The sequence below is a fragment of the Ambystoma mexicanum genome, chromosome 14 (assembly GCF_040938575.1).
Source record: "Ambystoma mexicanum isolate Mex_15411 chromosome 14, UKY_AmexF1_1, whole genome shotgun sequence".
Classification (NCBI taxonomy): domain Eukaryota; kingdom Metazoa; phylum Chordata; class Amphibia; order Caudata; family Ambystomatidae; genus Ambystoma; species Ambystoma mexicanum.
The window spans coordinates 170,555,592-170,575,458 of NC_090940.1; the positions used below are offsets into that span (position 1 = coordinate 170,555,592).

Here is a 19,867-nt window from a genome sequence, read left to right on the forward strand (position 1 = left end):
AGTGCGTCTTGCGATGGCACCAAGCAAGACTTTGCATAGCTCACCGAGAATCCTAGCTCTGTCAGCATCTCGACGGTTTCCGCTGTGTGAGCGACGGCGATCTCCCTTGATTTTGCTCGGATGAGCCAGCGTCCAGGTAGAGGTAAACGTGGATCCCTCGCAGACGCAGCTGTGCCGCCACTGGCGCCAGGCACTTGGTGAAAACCCTTGGCACTGACTTTAATCCGAAGGGACTTGAACTGATAGTGTTGCCCTTGAACCACAAAGCGCAGGAACTTGCGGTGTCCCTTGTGGATGGGGATGTGAAAGTAGGCATCCTCCAAGTCCAGCGGTGACAGGAAATCCCCTTTTTCCAGCTGTCCAAGCATGTGCTGAAGGGTCACCATCAGAATCTTCTGGGATCTGATGTACTTGTTCAAGCGGCGGAGGTCCAGGATGGGCCTCCGACAGCCAGTCTTCTTCCTGACGAGGAAGTACCGAGAGTACACTCCGGAGCCTCTTTGGGACGAGCTCTATCGCGCCCTTTTTCAGTATAGCCCGCACCTCTAGTAGAAGCTGAGGGACGAGGATTTCCTGCCTGGCCATGGGTGGTATGCAAGGACACTTTCGTTGGGATTCCAGAGTGTCTGTGCCCCAGAGCGTCCAGCACCCAACGGTCGTTGGAGATGGTCTTCTACACGCTGTCGAAGTTTGCCAGCCGGCCTCCCACTGGGGTGCGTGGGTGGGGGCCCGATGTCACGGCCGGTTCAGTCCTGCTTCGCCGTGGAGGTGCCGGCTTGGGGGCCTTGGCGACGACGGCAACCTCCTCCGGACTTGCTGCGGCCCGTGGATGCCTCCTGGGCCGAAGAGCGGGACGGTTGGCAGCAAGATGACGAGCTTCCACCGAAGCCCTGGAAGGGACCATGGGACTTTCCTCTGGAGGTCCGAAAGGACGGCCGTCGCTGTTGCAGGGTGCCCAAGCCACGGGCCATCTCAGTGTCTGCCTTGATGGCCAGGAGGGACTCATCCAGGGTCTTTCCGAACAAATTATCCTTGTCGAAAGGCATGTCCAATACCTTTGATTGCACCTCCTGTCGAAAGTTGGTGGCCTTCAACCATCCCCGCCGAAGAAGGCAAACGCTGTTGCCCATTTGGCAGAAACCTGTATCGGCAATGTCCATGGCCACTGTGATGGCATGGTCAGAGGCCACCTCGCCCTCCTGTAGGATCTCCAAACCTTCTGCTCTCTTGTCCTCGGGAAGGAAGCCCAGGAGGGGAGCGATCTTAAACCAGAGCTCCCTGTCGTAGCGCGTCATGATGGCGAGGGCATTGGCCGCCTTGATGGTCGTCGCTGCCCATGTGATGACTCGTCCCATGGCGTCCAACTTCTTCCATTCGCTGTCCGGGGAGAGGAGGTCGTTGACGCCGCTGAGCCAGAGGATTTCTTTCTTCTACGCCGCCACTGAGACTACTGAATCAGGGGAAGGCTGGGACCTCAAACACTTGGGGGCAGAGTCCGGCACCCTGTACTTCTTTTCATACTGGTCCCTCTTCGCGGGGGCCGAGTTCTTCATAAGGGACAGTCCCTCGTCCCAAATGTCGTCCAACAGAGGGATCTACAGCACGGTCTTCCTCTTTGCCTCGCAACGTTGGTACAGGACCCCCTTCTTTTCTCCTTGGGGGTCAGCTGAAACAATTCCGAGGCCCTAGAGATCAGGGCATGGAACAAGCCTATCTCGTCGGGCGGGTAGGCTTTGGATGGCGGAGACGGGAGGTCTCCTAACCCGCCGTCATCGGCTGTGCCCATCCCAGTCGCTGCTGTGTCCGGGTCCGTATCCACCCTTGGTGGAGGGGAGGGGGGGGGGCGACAGGTGAAAAGGCAGTGGAGGATGCACTCTCCTCTTCTTGGTAGGCGGCACACCCGATGGTCCCGGCGCCGTGGGATCTACCGGCGCTGCAGGGTCCTCAGTCGGCGGAAGGGGCATCCTCATCCGGATCTCACAACACAAGGTGTGGGGTGCCAGGAGAATGTCCACCGAAATGTCCGCTGGGGGTTGAGGTGGTTGCTGAAGTGGCGGTAGCAACGGTGTGGGGTCCTCCAACTCCTCCACAGCATGCTCCTCCTCGTCGGTCTCGTCGCCACTCTCGACGTCTCCTTCGTCGGGGTCTCACCCGTAGGCCTTGGCCTCGACGAATTTCTTCTCCAAAACGGTCTGGAGAGTGGAAAGCTCCTACTCAGAGGAGATGTCCATGCCTTGCAGTGCCTCCCCCTTCTGTTCGACCAGGGGAGATGGTTTCAGGGAGATGACGGGCATTACCTTCTCTGACGTCTTCTCAATAGGTTGAAACAACGATTCCCTCCTGGCAGGCAGGGAGACTCTCGTCTTGGGGGCCATACCCTTCGAACCTGTGTCCGCGGCCTTCGCTAGGGACGCCACCACGCCTTCAAGGGATGGCATTGTCGAGGGTCAGGCCCTGCTCCCTCCTGTCCTTCTCCGACGGGTCCTTCCGGGGCTTCTCCAGAAGCTTACCCGGGTAGTCCGACTTCTAATTCTTTACCGGAGCGTTAGCTCGTGCTCGAAGGTGCCAGAGACGCTGTGCCCCCCCCCCCTGGCCACCGGGCAACCCGTCAAAACGGCGCCGTCGGTGCCCGCGGACTTGCGGTGCTTGGCCTTATGTTGGGCCACCGTCGCCGGGGCTCCCTCAAAGGTCTTAGAAGACCGCTCAGACTTCTTGTGGATGGGGAAGGCATGCTGCCAGGACCCAGCCACAGCAGGGGCCTTGGCCTGGAGACACTCAGTTGCCTGCGCCAGCCATTCATGGTGCGGGGGACCATATCCTGGCAAAACGCAGTCGTCTTCCACGTGGGATTGGTCCGAATGCAGGCAGTAGAGGCACACAGAGTGCCCATCGTCCAAGTAAATGTTCCGCAGGCCACATCCTGGACAAATCCTGAACAGAGGTGTAGAGTCTTCCTTCTCCTCTGCCATTTCCACGAGGGGTAGGCCTTGAAGAAGCTTCTGGAATCCTCCAAGAAGAAACTCGAAACTCAATGAAAAAAATCATTTGAGGCTCAATTGACAAGAAAAATAGAGTAGAACTCTTAGAAAAATCGCAAAATGCAGTAAAAGCTCGAGAGCTTGGACATGCGGTAAAGCTCTCTAGGTAGAGGGCAGCCATTGGTTGAGGGCAGTAAGACCCAGAGGCCAGTGATTGGTTGTTAGGAGAAAGACAGTTCAGAAACAAAACAAACTGATTTTTCTTTAGCGAGGATTCCCAGCTCGACACCGGGGAATATTCATGAGCATGTGAATCCATGCCAGATCCCATGCTGGAGAAGCTGTAGGCCACGTACCTGGTTCACACCAGTCTCACCTTGTAACTTGTCCTCCCACCTGCTCCATTCCCAGGGGCGATATCAGACGAGCTGCCATTTTGTCTGGCGCAGTGGCAATCTTGTCGAGCAGCAAGCCACGTGCCGAAGTCGTGATGCTTGGTTCACAGGGTCTGGCCTCCTCCAGGACTCTTGGCGGTGGAGCATGAGACCTACCCTGCACCTCAGGACAGGGCCTGGTAGGTGTGTTGCCCTCGGCTGTATCGCCGGTAGTGCTGCGTGCAGGCGCCCCTTTAGACATCTGGCCGGTACTAGGGCGTAGCCCCTTGGGTATACACCTGGCAAAAGAACCTTGCAGACCCTCAGCAATGTCTCCGGAAGAATCTAGTGACCCCTCGGCATAGTGGTCGGTAGCTGGATCAGCCTCAGTACCTGTGCTGGTGCGAGAACCTTAAAGGTTCCTCCTGCTCAGGTGTGTCCTTGGGAAGGAGTCGCCCTTGCGGGGTGCGATTGAATAAAGTGGCCTACCTTGGGGCTTGACTTAAGTCTGACGTAGTCCTTCAAGTCCTCTGGAGGCGACTTCTCGAAGAACTCCCTCAACTGAGCTAGCCTGTTCTTCAGAGCATGTGGTGTAAGTTCGTCGCATGCGGAAACAACCCTCCCATTCGTGGTCGGGGCCAAGGTAGCAGAGGCAAAGAGGTGGGGATCGGACGTAGGGAAGAGCACCTCGCAGACTGGACACCTGCTGAAGACCTCTGGTATTACATGGCCGAAGCCAAATCCAGGAGCGCTGGTGAAATCGGCCCGTTCCTGTCAACGCGGAAAAGGGGACTGGGGTGTGGCGCCGGTGGGCGGAGTCCGGGGAGTGCATGGTCCCAGGGCCGCGCCCCTGCACTCCTCTAAATTTAATGGGAAAGGTTTTTCTGGTGAAAAAGGTTCTGTCTACCGTTCCTAGCGAGGGAGGCCCATGCAGTATAGAGGAAAGGGGACAGGGCATAAGAGTATGTAATGTTCCCACTGGAATGGCCTCAAAATGCTGTAGGTGATCGCCTTCGGGGGACCAAAGTCCAAGATATGGGAAATTTGTCAGAGGAGTTTAGAATGCATGTGTGCATTTTAGCCAATACAAAGGTAGGTACGGGTGACCAAGTCCCTATTAGCTACCGAGGTCGAGCTGGCATGTGGATGGGAGCTGTGAGGTAGTCTGGAGAGTATGCGAGTGAAGGAGACTATGTGTCCAGCTAGACCACATTTTTGTGGCGGGGGATAGCTGTATTCTTATGGCAGAGGTGGTCTGCGATGTGTCTTAAAGTAATGTATGAAAGCAGATATGTGTGGGTGGGTGGCCATGCATTAGGCTATCTTCGATAAGCATGGAGTTTGACATGTACCCATGTGTCCTGGATGGTTTCAAAATACAGCTAAACTTAACAGTGGCAAAATTCCAAGTGCAGCACATTTTTATCGCAGTTGCTAGACTCAAAATGCATAAGTGCTGCTTCATGGCTTGATTTTACTCATTGCACCTCAGACAATTTCCAAGACGGAACCCTGATGGTTGCCACACCAAGCTACATTTCCAACACATAGCTGCGGTACATGGCACTGTCCTCAAATAAAGTAATTCTTTCAATACAATATTGCAAATTTTTCAAAAATATCACATTAGAAAGCAATATTCTTTCATCTATAATGAAGCATTGGCGAGTGTGAGGGACTTGCCTTCATGCAGAGCACAGTTTTACTGTGACCCTCCAGGGTGCGGAGAAGCAGCCCATTTCGAGCATCACGAACGCTGATGGTACAATCATAGGACCCCACTAACAATAACCGACGGGCTCCTTCCTGCGCAGAGGCTAGGCAGCTGACAGCTCGGGGGCCATGGCACTCAAATGTATCCAGCTGTTTCCCACTCTAGAAAAGACAATTTGCAGAAAATTATTAGAACTACAAAATGTGCTATTTACACTACAAAACAGTATTCCCTTCTGTGATACAAATATTTTTGTTTTATATAGGATTGAAACGTTCCAAATAAACTGAACGCGTTGGGGACAACAAAATGTAATATAGTGTACTGCAGTAATTCTGGCCCTTTTAGTTCAGATTCCATCCAAATGTCATGGCACTGAATACCACAAATTGAAATGTGGGGGAAGAAGTAGCAAAAAATTAACCAAGGGTACAGTCACTTACCTGTAACAGTCTGAGTGAAAGCATCCAAACCAGAAGCAAATGTCTTGTGGTGGCTTTGATAAAGGAGGGGTCAAAATACACATGCCATTTCAGAGCAAAGAAATTTGTAAAATCAAGGAGCCCGATGCATTTTGGTGGACTTTGCGACCATTCTTCCACCAAGAAAGTTTTAAAATAATGGGTGGAAATGGGGCATTTTAAAGCACAACATTGTGAAGAAACTGGATACAAACCATTACTATGGCTTCAATAGGTGCATGTTTCTCAGGCTGAAAGGTGGGGTCAAATAAGCTGCTCCACAGTGTTAGGCGCTTGTGGCGAGGAGACTGGTTCTCAATGGCCTCATCTGGACTCCAGGTGCTGTACACATGTATAGGTTGCACTTTCACACACTTGCACAGTATAAAACCTGGTGGAAAGAACCGCTAGTCTGCATTTGCATAGAATCAATTCCTTGAAGACGCAAATACTTGGTCGTTTTTTCTTATGCAAATTGAGGTGTAGGGGCAGTACCTAGGAGGTACAGGGGTTGGAAGATCAAAGCATGCCTCTATTGATCTCAGGTTCCAAAAGTCCTTTACAATGTTAAGGGTGCCATGTGATCTATATGCACACATGATGCCTAAAGCTCTCAGAAACTGCCACTGCAAAGTTGTGGCACAAGCATAGATCCATTTGTTGAAACGCAACACTTCTTGTTTGAGAAAATACATTTCCTCATTTACAAAACCTGCTTGCTTCTATGAAAGACAGCTACTAAGAAATACTATGACACATTACAAGTCAGTCCGTGTTTCAACAGGCCGCTAAAGACATTCTAAAGCTTCTTGTGGGCATTGTGAAAAGGTGAAATGAGTAGCCAGTCATTGAGGTGAGAATACATGGGTTTGCTCTGACGTCCAATTGCTGTAGCCACAATATCTTTGGCACCTTGTATTTGAAGTGCAATCCAAACCCCTCTGCCACAAACAGCAGGAAATAAATCCTGCAAGGCTCTGGTATAAGGATGGGAGCATATCCGTCAATCAAACAGAGGTGACTTCTTTATGGGAAAACAAATATGTTCAAAAGTTAGCATACTCAACAATTTGGGAAGAAAAGATTGAATTGTAGTTCGATATGATCGGAGACTCCCATTATTTCTTTTTTCCGAGAATCACACACTTGTCAACGGCAATGAAGCCAAAGTAAAAGCATAGGTTCCAGTCTTTTATCTGGCACATCTCTCCTCCAATAACGCAACCAAATTTTGGGTCTCCAAGAGGAGATCATGAATGAGAAGGGAACAGGGCGGAAGGAATCGGGAGAATAAATCCTTACAGGACAATCAAAAAAAGTACAGAGAACATTTTTGATCTCCCTCCAGTTCAGAAGAAGCTTCTTATATTTCAAGAATTCCAAGACATACCTATTTTGGTCTATGCCTGGTGGGGGTATGGGAGGGGGTCAGGGGAGGCAGGGTACATCCCTCCGCTTGAAGAACAATTGCCAGCCAATTTAGCGTGGTGCTGCATTTATTTCTTGAAAGGAGCACCCGACTGAAAGGCAAAATACAATGGCAGCGTTTGCAGCAACAGAGCCGATAAACACTTATTGGCTGTAATCGTCTCTCCTATGGCAAGCACTGTCTTTGCATATGTCCTTTTAGTCTGGTGCCTGTTAAAAAATAATTGTTTTAAAATTAACGAAGCATTTCTCACATCAGCTGTCTCACACCCTTTCAGGCAGTAGCAGCTCCCAGCACCAAGGCAGGATGACTTGTTAGGTAGAATTTCCTTTTTAGTGCATAATTCTCCCCTCTTGTTAGTCCCCCCCCCGCACTTTTTGCTGGACTCTTGGATTTTGATCAGTTCTTCTGAGTGAGTCCTATGCTTTTTCCACACTCACTCAGCTTTTTACTCTACCTCCCAGGCCCTTTTTGAACCTGTGGCAACACACATTACCAAGGACAGGTGGGAATACTTTTTATCCTACCCGACTCTTATTTTGTGGAATCAGCACATCCCACCTTATGTTGAGTGCTGAGGGGACACACTGCATCCCTTTTTCAACTTCGCCTCTACATTTTGTGGCTGGTGGCATGCAGATACTTTTCTTCCAATTTTGCTAATGTTAAAGGTATTTATAGAGCGCACCATCACCAACGGAACTCAGGCGGATCTGCAAACAAGGAGGTGGGGTGGGTTGGTGAGGTGAAGAGGGCATAGGAAAGTGAGAAGGTGGTGTCCTGTTGGCAGCTTCAGTTCAGTTTTGACCGTGAGCTGAGTTTGGGTGTGAATATCGGATCGATGCGAGTCCTTGTGTGCTCTTGGTGCGATTTATGTGTTGATTGTTTGTTGTTGCGGTGTGGTGAAGTGCGTGCGGTTTGCTGTGCGGGAAGTGGTTGTGTGGGTTTTTGTGCGAGTTCAGTATGCAGAAATTTGAGCTTTGGGGTAGTGGGCTATATGTCTCCTAATCCTTGAAATTCTTGTTCTATGTATCCGGTTGTCATATGGGTAGGTGTATTCTTTCTCTTTCTTTTCCTGACGGTCTAGTTTCTAGGGCAGTGGCGGGGCTGGTCCGCAGCTATGTTATGTTGAGCTTATTACACCCGGTTGGGTGAGCAATATCCCCCACACAGAGTGGCGCTGTTACCTTCACCCGCTCCCTTTCTATCAACTATCGGTGGTCTATTGCTGCCTGTGATTACACTGTGGGCCAAGGTGCTATTGATGGGACATCCTTACCTTTCATCTCGATTGGTCTGTGGTCGTTCTTGGTATGATTCTGTTTATCAAACTTTTTTTAATTGCTAAATGGATATGTTGTAGATTGGTATTTCCCTTACTAATGTTTAGGGTCGAAGGCTAAGGGAGTAGGGGATTATATCCCTTACTTCTGTTTGGGGTTGAATGCTTAGGAAATAGGGGATTTTAGTAAAACGTACATGCAGCCTGCTGTTCCCGGGTGCAGTAAGGGATACATGGGTCACCTTTGTACTAAAATGGTGCCGGTCTTCTTTTTTCGCCAACTGTTGATGACTTGTCCTTTCTTGAGCCTTCTTCTGCTGACCTGGGTGCGGTGGGCCTGCTCACTCTTAAAACAGGAAGCTAGGATTACAATGAAACTCTGCAGGTCTTTGTCCTTCAGTATGTCTGCTTGAATCCAGTTCTGATTGGGAGGCTGGCTGTCCCTTGGGACAGCCAACATCCAAAGTTTGATTTGGCCTGACTGCTGATTGGCTGATTCCTGCATAATGGCAAGGGTCCTGGAGCAAATGAGAGTCGACCCATGGAATGAAAAATACGAGGAAGGAGGACGTCTGCAGCCACTTCCAGTGACTGCTGAGTAACAGCTGCTGCTCCAACCTCCTCTTCTGATCGACAGGGAAGATCCAGACTGGACTACTTCCTCCCCTGGACTGGTGGGCCCAATCAGTCTCGAGACAACCGGCATTTTGAGCCGTCCCTTGAAGTACTGCGACCGTCCTGGGCTGCAATAACCCGGGACCTGGACCAATCTGCTGTGCATCGCTTCCTGAAGCACGGTTTCAGTTGGAACTTTGTGGGCATCCTGCTGGACCTACAGTGACTCTTTCCCGCTCTGAGATGTTTCGGGAAACAGAGAAAAGCCTGCCATGTAACAACCACTGCTAAATTGAAGCCTGTGCCGAGTCCCAACAAGCCAGTATCGTGAAGATCGTCTGCTGGGCGTCCCATCGCTAGAAGCCGACTGTCTGCTCCTGCCAAAAGTTCTTTCAAACGTGTCGCCCCTGAGCTATCCTTCCTCTTAGAAACAGGAGCTGCTGTCGCCTCACCCGAGGACCCGCTGGTAGCACCACCATCTTTCATCAAGAAAAGGTACTGTCCCACACTCCTAGGTGCTTACCTGGGTGCTTGCTGTGTTGAATCAGACTCCTCCGGAGCTTCCTGAGACCAATTGGGGCGGACTAACTGTGTTCACCCTGGCCTAAGGACATCGGCCCTGTGGCCAACAATCCTTCAGAGGGTCTACCTGACCTCTCTGAAACATCTTGTAACTAAACATTTTACCTACCTGCAAGCGTGAAGAATCCTGCTAGATTTGACATCTTTGACAGCGTCTGCCTTCCTTTGTTCTGCCACCCACAGGACCTGGTCACCCACCGTCCCATCTGACTTTGAGACACTCATCCCCAGATAGGGTTGGACTTTTTAAAGTGTAGGTTGAATAAAAATTACTTACCAGTATCGTTGTTGCATTACTTAAGTGTTGGTTAAAGAATTGATTTGCTACTCTAACTACTTACCTGTATTCATCTAACAGTTTACGAATTCCTTGAGTAATGATTAACAAATATCTTGTTGTATATATGAATAAGTTTACTTACCTGTTCTCTTAATATTGTGTTAGTTGCCTTAGTAGTTATAATAAATAACCATATTTTTCATCAAATTACAGTGTACAAGTGTATTCTTGATTATAGGTGTGCCCTGAGGTCTTAGTACACATCTACCGCTTTCTCTCTCCTAGACAAAGCCTGGCTGCTTGTCCATTGACACCAAACCTTTTGGGTGATTCAGGCCGAACCTAAGAGTTGGAGCCCTGTACTCCTAAATGTGAGTCTTCTATAGTCCTACCACAGGTGGACTTTAGTAAAACTCTCTAACGACCTAGGCAGTAAAACTGGAAGCAAGAGGCAAAACTGTTTATTTTATTTATTTTAATTGTATTGTTCATTTATAACAAGCTTAATACCAGCGAGTGGTTTCTAAGCGTGGGATCGGGATTCGAACCTGTGTTGTGCCACGTTGTCTTGCTTCCAGGACAAACGTGTTGCCCCTGAGCTATCCTTCCTCTTAAAAACAGACACAGCAGGAAAGTCTGGTGCAGCACACAAAAGGAACCCACTAAGGACAGAGGAGGACCAGGATGGCATCCAGAAACTGAAAACCCAAACCAGAGATCAGCCTAGAACTCCCCTTCAGCCAGTAAGGCCAAATGTATTCCTTAAATTGCAACAATGGAGGGACATGCTCCTGCAGGGAAGTAAACCTACTTCTCAATAGAAAGACCACTTAGGTACAGGTTTCCCCTTAAATAGCACCACTCACAGTGGAGGGCCCAAGCTAGACCACCAGTAACTTTAGAAGAACAGATCAAAGAGTCAGGAGGGCAGATGATCCGTTTGATCCATGAATGTGCTATTCTACCCATATCACCCCTATCACATGTGTAATGGACAACAGAGGGATCTTGACTGGTCTTAGGCAGTAAAAAAATCAATACTGAGGCTGCATCACAGGGCTCACAAAGAGCACACGTGGTACATGGGCATTTCAAGCTTACCTTGTTTTAGCCCTGAACAAAGAAAACCCCTAAAACAACAACGCCAACAGCACGACTTTAGAAAAGGAACAAGTTACTTAGCTGTAACTGTTGTTCTCCAGCATGGGTCTGGCATGGATTCACATGCTCATGAATATTCCCCGTCGTCAGGCCGGGAATCCTTGGTATAGAAAAAATCAGTATCAGTTTCGTTTCTGATCTGTTTTTCTCAGTAGTAACCAATCACTGGTCTCTGGGTCATACTGCCCCCAGCCAATGACTGCCCTCTCCCTAAGCCCCGCCCCTAGCAGCCATCATCAGATTTGGTAGCACGTGAAGTGGCAGTATGACCAAGTGACGAGCCGCAGAGGGGTAGGCGGGAGGGTTTGCATGTGAATCCATGCCAGACCCATGCTGGAGAACAACAGTTACAGGTAAGTAACTTGTTCCTTCTCCAGCATGGGGTCTGGCATGGATTCACATGCTCATGAATATAAGAATACACAGCAGTATACACATGCACAAACACGGGAGGTGGCAAAAGGCTCAATATCAAGCAATACAACAACTCGACATTAAGCAACTCTTCCCTCCTCACCAGGCTCACCTTAGGCGAACAGGTTGCGCAGCACTGCCTGGCCGACTCTGGACTCCTCCCTGGAATCCCGGTCGACGCAGTAGAATCTTGTGAAGGTGTGCGTCGACCTCCAAGTAGCGGCCCTGCAGATGTCGAGCAGGGGCACACCAGACAGGAACGCCGTAGTAGCAGTGATCGCTCTGGTCGAAGGGGCCCTCGGACGGCCTGGCAACGGTCGGTTTGCCAACCGGTGACAGTGCATGATGCAGCCGGAGAGCCATCTGGAAATGGAAGTCTTCGAGAGAGCCTTCCCTTGATTCACAGGTCCAAAGTTCACAAACAGCTGTGATGTCTTCCGAAAACTCTTCGTGCAGTCCACGTAGAACTTCAGCGCTCTAGCTACATCCAGCGAGTGCAGAGTCCTCTCAGCCGGCGACGAAGGCGACGGGAAGAAAACTGGCAACACCAAGGGCTCGTTGAGGTGGAAGTCTGACGGCACCTTGGGCATGAAGGAGGGGTGCGTCCTCAGCACCACCCTCGTGTCGTGAAAAATCAACTATGGAGGCTTGCAAGACAGGGCCTGGATCTCTCCCACTCGTCGTGCAGAGGTGATGGCCACGAGGAATGCTGTCTTCCACGACAGAAACTTCAACGGCGCTGAATGCATAAGCTCGAATGGGGCCCCCATGAGCCTATTTAGCACCACGTTGAGCTCCCACGCCGGGGCAGGGGCCTTCACCGGCGGGAATGATCGGAACAGTCCTTTCATAAATTCCTTCACCAGACGATGAGACCACAAGGACGCCCGTCCTGTAGTTCTGGTGTAAAGTGAGACGGCAGCCAGATGTACCTTGATGGAAGCGCGAGATAGACCAGCCTTGGCCAAAGACAGTAGGTACGGTAATACTTGAGGGGCCGTAATCCGCACTGGGTTAATCTTCTGTGCACGGCACCAGACAGAGAACCTCTTCCATTTATGTCCGAAGCACTTGAGAGTTGGGGATGCCCTGGCCTTTGCAAGAACCTCCCTGCAGTCGGCCGGGATGTCGTATCCTCCAAACTCTAGTGCTGCAGGAGCCAGGCTTGCAAGTTCAGCGACTCTGGTTCGTGATGAAGAATGGCGCCTCCTTCTCTAGAGAGAAGATCCGCGTCCGTCGGCAGCTTAACTGGTGTGGACGCTGACAAGTCCAGAAGGTCCGGGAACCAGATCTGCCCCGGCCACGCTGGTGCGACAAGGATCATCCTGCACCGGGACCTCTTGAGCTGGTTGACGAGCCGGAGTAGCAATGGCAACGGTGGGAATGCATAAAGGAACAGGCCGTCCCAGGGGAACGAGAAAGCATTGCCTATGCTCCTCGGTTGGGGAAACCTGCTGGCGAACCTCCGGCACTTGGAGTTCGTCGCCGTCGCAAAGAGATCGATCTGGGGTTTGCCCCATCGTCGGAAGAGTCGATTCACTTGATCCTGGCGCAGTTCCCACTCGTGGCACGAGCGTAGCTCTCTGCTGAGTGAGTCGGCGATGGTGTTTTTTATCCCTGCCAGATGAAAGTGTACCAGAAACATCCCTTGGGTGACGGCCCAATGCCACAGATCCTGGGCTTCCTTGGATAGGGCAGGGGATCTGGTTCTGCCCTGCTTCCGAATGTAAAACATTGTGGTGGTGTTGTCGGTGAAGATCCTCACCGCCTTGCCCTTGAGGGACGGAAGGAAGGACCTGAGGGCCCAGAACACTGTACGAAGCTCCAAGATGTTGATGTGGAGAGTCTTCTCCTCCGGGAGCCAAAGGCCTCTCGCGTGGAGACCCCCGGTGTGCGCTCCCCAACCTTCCAGGGAGGCATCCGTCATCACTGTCACCTGGTGGGCCGGGGCTTGGAAATCTTTTCCCGCTGCCAGATGAGCGCGGACACCCCACCATCGTATCGCCTGACGGAACGCTTCGTTGAGCGGGATCCTGTCCTCGAAGCTGCCCATCGTCTGGATCCAGTAGGCGTCGAGGAATTCTTGCAAGGGCCGCATCTGAAGTCTGCAGTGGCGCACCAGATAAATGCAGGAGGACATCATTCTGAGGAGGGACTTGATAGACCTCACGCTGGCCACATCCGTGGCCAGCAGACGTTGCACCTTTCCTAGGATGGTCCTTATCCTTTCCTCCGACGGTGAGGCCCGCCGCGCCACTGTGTCGAGCTGTGCTCCCAGAAACAGGGCGACTTGCGACGGGACCAGGTGGGATTTTGGCAAGTTGATGGAGAACCCTAGGTCCGTGAGCAGCTGGACGGTCTTCGCAGTGTGTGCCACGGCGAGCTCCCTTGTCCTTGCCCGTATGAGTCAGTCATCCAGGTAGGGGTAGACGTGGATCCCCTGCAGGCGCAGCCGCGCCGCCACCGGTGCTAGGCACTTGGTGAACACCCTGGGCGCCGATTTTAATCCGAACGGGAGGGCCTTGAACTGTTAGTGCCGCCTTTTGACCACAAACCTGAGGAACATTCAGTGTCTATTTAGAATAGGGATGTGGAAGTAAGCATCCTCCAAGTCCAACGACAACAGGAAATCGCCCTCCTCCAGCTGTCCCAGCACGTGCTGGAGGGTGACCATCCGGAACTTCTGTGCCTTGATGTATTTGTTTAGTCGTCGCAGGTCCATGATGGGACGCCATCCTCCTATCTTCTTCTTCACGAGGAAGTATCTTGAGTAAACTCCGGAGCCCCGAAGCCTCTTCGGGACGAGCTCGATGGCACCTTTCCTGAGCATCGCCCTTACTTCCAACAGCAGTTGAGGGACGTGATTTTCCTTCCTGGCCACGGGAGGAATGCGGGGGCACCTCTTCTGGAACTCAAGGGCGTGCCCCAGGGCCAGGGCGTCCAGCACCCAACGGTCAGTGGAGATGCACTCCCACACGCCAACGAACTTCGTCAGCCGGCCTCCCACCGGGGTGCTTCGGCGGGGCCCGATCCGACGGTCGGTTGAACCTTGCTTGGAGGCCGCTTTGCCTCCTTGACCACCTTGGCGACGAGGGCGGGATCCACCTGACTTGCCGCGTCCCCTCTAGGCCTCCTGCGACGAAGACCTTGCCGCTTCATGGTACGTAGAGGAGCTGCTGCCGGCTCCCTTGGAGGCACCCTTTCTGCCTCCGGAGCTCCGAAAGGACGGCCGTCGCTGTTGGAGCACACCCAGTGCACGGGCCGTCTCCGTGTCCGTCTTGATCGCCTGAAAGGATTCATCAACCGCCTTGCCAAAAAGGTTGTTCCCATCGAAAGGCATGTCCAAAACTTTGGTCTGAAAGTCCTGGCGGAAATCCGTCGCCTTGAGCCATCCTCGTCGTCTCAGGCAAATGCTGTTGCCCAAATGACGGAAACCGGTGTCGGCGATGTCCATTGCCACCGTAATGGCGTGGTCCGAGGCAATCTCACCTTCCTGTAAGATTTCCAGGGCCTCAGCCCTCTTGGCATCCGGAAGGAAGTCCAACAGAGAGGCGATCTTGAACCACAACTCCCTGTCGTAGCGGGCTACGATGGCCAGAGCGTTGGCCGCCTTGATGGTCGTCGCTGCAGATGAGATGACCCGTCGTCCCATCGCATCCAGCTTCCTACCCTCGCCGTCCGGAGGGGAGGTTGAAGTCGAGGCCGATGCCCCCCGCTTTCTTCTTGGCCGCCGCCGAAACAACCGAGTCCGGGATAGGTTGCGCCCTAAGGCACAAGGGGGCAGCGTCGGGGACCCGGTACTTCTTCTCGTACCGGTCCCTCTTCGCAGGAGCCGTGGCAGGGTTCTTGAAGAGGGCGAGCCCCTCATCCCAGATGTCATCAAGAAGCGGTACGGCGAGGACCGTCTTCCTTTTAGCCTTGCACCGTTGGTAAAGGAACCCCTCCTTCTTTTCTTCGGGGCAGAGCTGGAAGAGCTCCGATGCCCTGGAAATCATAGCATGGAAGGATCCAATCTCGTCGGGCGGGGACGCCCGGGCAGGGGGCGACGGGGGACACGTCCCGTCGTCGCCTCCGTCGTCATCCGTACCCGTCGTAGTCGTGTCCATGCCTGTATCATCCCCGTGGGTAGTGTACCGGGGAGAAGGCAGAGAAGGCCGCAGAGGCGGGAGAGGAGGCCTAGGATGCGTCCTCCTCCTCTTAAGTGGTGGGCTCTCCGAAGGTCCTGGCTCCGGTTCCTCCATCGGGTCTGGCTCAGGTACCTCCGTCGGGGGAAGGGGCAACCTAGTCCTTATCTCCGAGCATAAGGACTAGATGGCTGACAAAATGGTCGCTGAGGTGTCCTGCGGCGCCGGAAACGACAGGAGCGAGGGCTCTTTAGGAGCCTCGTCTGCGTCACCCTCGTCGGGATCCCTCCCGATGGGCTGGGCCTCCTCCACAACTTGGATGAGCTCCTCTTCAGAGGCCGTGTCCGTATCCACGACGGCCACCAACCCCTCCCCCACCCTTTCCAACAAGGACTTCGTGGGGGTCTTCTCGATGGGCCTGAAAAACGACTCCCTCCGCGGTGGCAGGGAGACTCTGGTACCTGAGGGCGCCTCCACTGGTGTAGCCTCCACAGGCTGAGCCAGGGCCGCGGCGACATCCTCAATCGAGGTCTTAGCAGGGTGAATTAAGGCCAACGTCACCTTCTGTACGCCTGGGGCCTTCACCTTGGGGGGAGGGTCCGAGCCTCGCTCCCCCTCTGCCGGAATCTTCGAGATCGACCGGGGCCTCTCCAGAATCTTCGCCGGGTTCTCGGACTTCCTCTTACCCGAGCCAGAGCGTTGGCTCATGGTTGATGGCGCCGGGGAGGATGCGCCCTGCCTGGCAGCCAAGGAGCCCGACCGTTCGGCGCTCCCGGTGCCCGCGGACTCGTGGTGCTTAGCCTTTTGTTGGGCCCCCGTCGCCGGAGCACCCTCACAGGACTTAGAAGACCGCTCGGACTTCTTTTTCTTCTTCTCGCCTGGCGGGCTCTTACCTTACAGCCAGTTGGCGAGACGGAGGTGGCGATCCTTCATGGTCCGCTCCGACATGTTCCCACAAAACGCGCAGTCCTTTTCCTTGTGCGTCTTGTCCTCATGGAGACAGTAGAGGCATAACAAATGCTCGTCCTCCTTGAAAATGTTCTGAAGCTGGCATCCAGGGCAGGTCCTGAACAGCTTCCCGGGCGTCCAGCTCCCTTTCTCCTGGGCCATGTCCGGGGTGGGCCTCGGAACTTCTGGAATCCTCCAAAAGCGTAACTCGACGAAATCTTCACCCTTGAGGGGCGTAGAAACTCTGAAACGGATCCCCGTTGATCGGAAGTAGAAACGGTGGAGCTTGAGGCTCTATTTAACCGAAAAAATGAGAAAATCTCCTGAAAAAAGCGCGAAAACACAGCAAAAGCTCGAGAGCTAAGCACGAGGACTCCCAACACTTGAACGTGCGGTAAATATCTGAGGATAGCTGCCATGGGCGGGGTTTAGGGAGAGGACAGTCATTGGCTGGGGGCAGTATGACCCAGAGACCAGTGATTGGTTACTACTGAGAAAGACAGATCAGAAACGAAACTGATACTGATTTTTTCTATACCGAGGATTCCCGGCCTGACGACGGGGAATATTCATGAGCATGTGAATCCATGCCAGACCCCATGCTAGAGAATACATGGATACCAAAAAAGTACATTGCGCAACCAAAGCAGTAAATCGCTTTATGGGTGACCAAGACCATACACTCAAAATGAGCCAAAAAAAGGTTGGAATGGCAGAGCAACTTCGGTAAAAATCCACTGGCTACCAAAAATAGGTTGGTGATCCAAAAATAAAAAAAGGAGAAAAAGCAAAAGGGTAAGAGGCCCTATAAGGTGACCGTAACATTTCCCAAAAATTTAATTTGGCCTTAACAATGCCATTTTGAGCATGTTGTACTCCAAATGGCTGCCTTTTGGCCATATTGATTTTTGACAGTCTTCCTGTGCTCTCTGATCAGAAACTGCTATATAATACATGCACTTTCGCTGGGTAAAGCCTGGACACCACAGTTAAGTGTTTTGTGTGACTAAACTGGTTCAAAACTGGGCTTGGGGCCTTCATATCAATTTACACTTCTTCCGGGGGATGTCTATTGCTGGATAGACAGAACAAAACAAAATAAAAAGCAGTTTTTGGCCCACTGCCTTTTTATATTCTCACAGTGAAAATGGGGCTTTGAAAAAACGCAGCACAGGAACAGCTGGATATATTTGCAACAAAAACAACTTGGGCTTTGGTTCCCCAGTTAAGATGGATTTCCAAAATTCACTATGGGCTGGATTCTAGGAAGCCAACCTATTAGGGCGAACATTGAAGGCACTGAAGTCTTGCCAAACCCAATCAAGGTAATGTAGCAGAGGGGCAATGCTAAGACTCAGAAGGGGCGTGTCAAAGTGGTCTAGGGCTACAATGAGTCCACACTGAACATCATCAAAATTTCCAGTTAAACAGGCAAGTACAAAAATATACTACGTTTTATGAGGCCTTTAATATACACACTAAGCAAAGCAAACCTCTAAGCAAATATTGTCACACACTCACTATAAAATAGAGGACCTACATTACTCACTGTAATCGTATTTCTGACGATTGTATCTGCTTAGATTCACATGCTGTGCATGTAGTCCGACATCTAGTGGTAATTGCAGAGTATTTTTTTCAAAGATCGAAAGGGACATCGACATGGTCGTGACTGTAACACTATCCCTAACGTGACGTGTTGTGTACCCAAAATTCCTCACGTGTCAAGGTCCCACCGGTTGTTTTTTTCTGCCATGAGGGAGCCTTGTATCCTGCGTGAGCGAGTACAGAAAAGAGGTGTAAGAAGTCTATGTTCCTTCTAATCCAACAAGGGAGGAAGGGTGGGCGCATGTGAATCTAAGCAGATACAATCATCAGAAATACGATTACGGTGAGTAATGTATGTCTTCTGATGCTTGTGGACCAGCTTAGAATCACATGATGTGCATAGACTAGCGAGCAGTACCCAGAGGCGGTGGTGGGATGTGTGAAGGAACAGTAGCAAAGGGATGTCTTAGCACTGCTTCTTCCAACTGAGAATCAGGCCTAGAGCATGTATCTAGGCAGTAGTGTTGTGTAAAGGTGTGTACAGAACTCCAGGTTGCTACCTTGCAAATGGAATCTAGAGGAACATTGCTATGGTAGCCCCCGAGTTGCGTGAGCTCTAGGCATGAAGGGTAGATCTCTTTTGGCAAGAGAGAAACCAGGTGATGCAGTTTACAATCCAATTGGAAATAGCTGGCTCGGAGACAGGGTCCCCTTCTTTACCAGCAGCCACTGATACGAAGAACCAGTTTGTCTTTCTTGGTGGCTTTGTTTTTTTCCAGATAGTAAATACCGCTCAACTCACAACTAGTGTGTGGAGGCCCCTTTGTGGCACGTTAGTGGTGTTTTGGAAAAAGTTGGGTAGTTCTATGGACTGGTTTACATGGAACTTTGAGAAAAGTTTGGGCGCAAAGCGTGGGTGTGTGTGCAAAACCACCTTGTCCTGATGAATTTGACGAAGGGGTCCTGAACTGAAAGGGCCTGCAGTTCACTAACTCTCCTTATAGAGGTGATCGCCACCAGGAAGGCGGTCTTGTAGGTGAGTGCCTTAAGGCTAGCCCTGTGCAATGGTTCAAAGGCGGGTCCCATTAGTCTGGTAAGAACATTCAGGTCCAATCGGGGAGCTGAGTTGGAGATAGGCGGATGAAGTCTCTTTACCTCCTCCATCATAAAGGCTTTAATCACAGGAATCTTCCACCACAAAACCCTGCTCTGGGCCAAAAGAGCAACTAAATGGACCTTTAGAGAATTGAAAACCAGTCCTGAATCTAACAGGTGAGTTAGGTACAGGACAATATCTTTAGAGGAGCAATCAATAGGATTGATTCCATTGGTATTACATCAGGTAACAAATTGCTTCCACATACTGGTGTAGCAATGTGTGGTGGTAGGTTTCTGTGCCACTCTGTATGTCCATGCATCTCTGAGGGAGTTGAAGCTGCCCAAACTCTATGACCATAGGAGCCAGGCTGCTAAATTGAGTGTTTGAGGACATGGATGCAGAGTCTCTCTCTGATCTTGAGACAGAATGTTGTACGGACCAGGCAGCTTCCTGGGAGGGGAGACTGACATTGCCATGAGATCGGAGAAACAAGGCTGGCGGGCCCACATAGGGGCCACCAGGATCATTGTGACTGGTTCCTGGTGCATCTTGTGCACTAATCTGTTCAGAAGGGGAATCGGGGGGGGGGGGAAGCGCAGGCAAATCTCACGGACAAGGTTATGCAGAGACTGTTCTCCTTTGAGCGGTTCTGTGGGTATCTAGGGGGCGTAGTATGGGCAATGGGCGTTTAAGGGCAGTGAATAAGTCGATCTCTGGGACACCCATTCTGCGAAGACGTGGAGTAAAATGTCCTCCTGTAGCCGCCACTCGTGGTCTACGGGTGGGGGGAAGTCTCTGCTGAGTACATCTGCCAGAAGATTGAGTTCCCTGGAACATGTTGTGAGAGGAGGAACACGT

The 19,867-nt window shown here is 51.6% G+C and overlaps 1 protein-coding gene across 2 annotated transcripts in view; it reads right to left on the bottom strand.

The window, feature by feature from the left end:
• ZNF106 (zinc finger protein 106) overlaps positions 1-19,867 on the bottom strand; it is a 693,205-nt gene that overhangs the window by 122,338 nt on the left and 551,000 nt on the right. For both annotated transcript variants that reach the window (XM_069638825.1, XM_069638826.1), the window contains one exon: positions 5,036-5,227. In XM_069638825.1, coding sequence (XP_069494926.1) covers positions 5,036-5,227 — 192 coding nt within the window. The remainder of the gene's footprint in view (positions 1-5,035; positions 5,228-19,867) is intronic.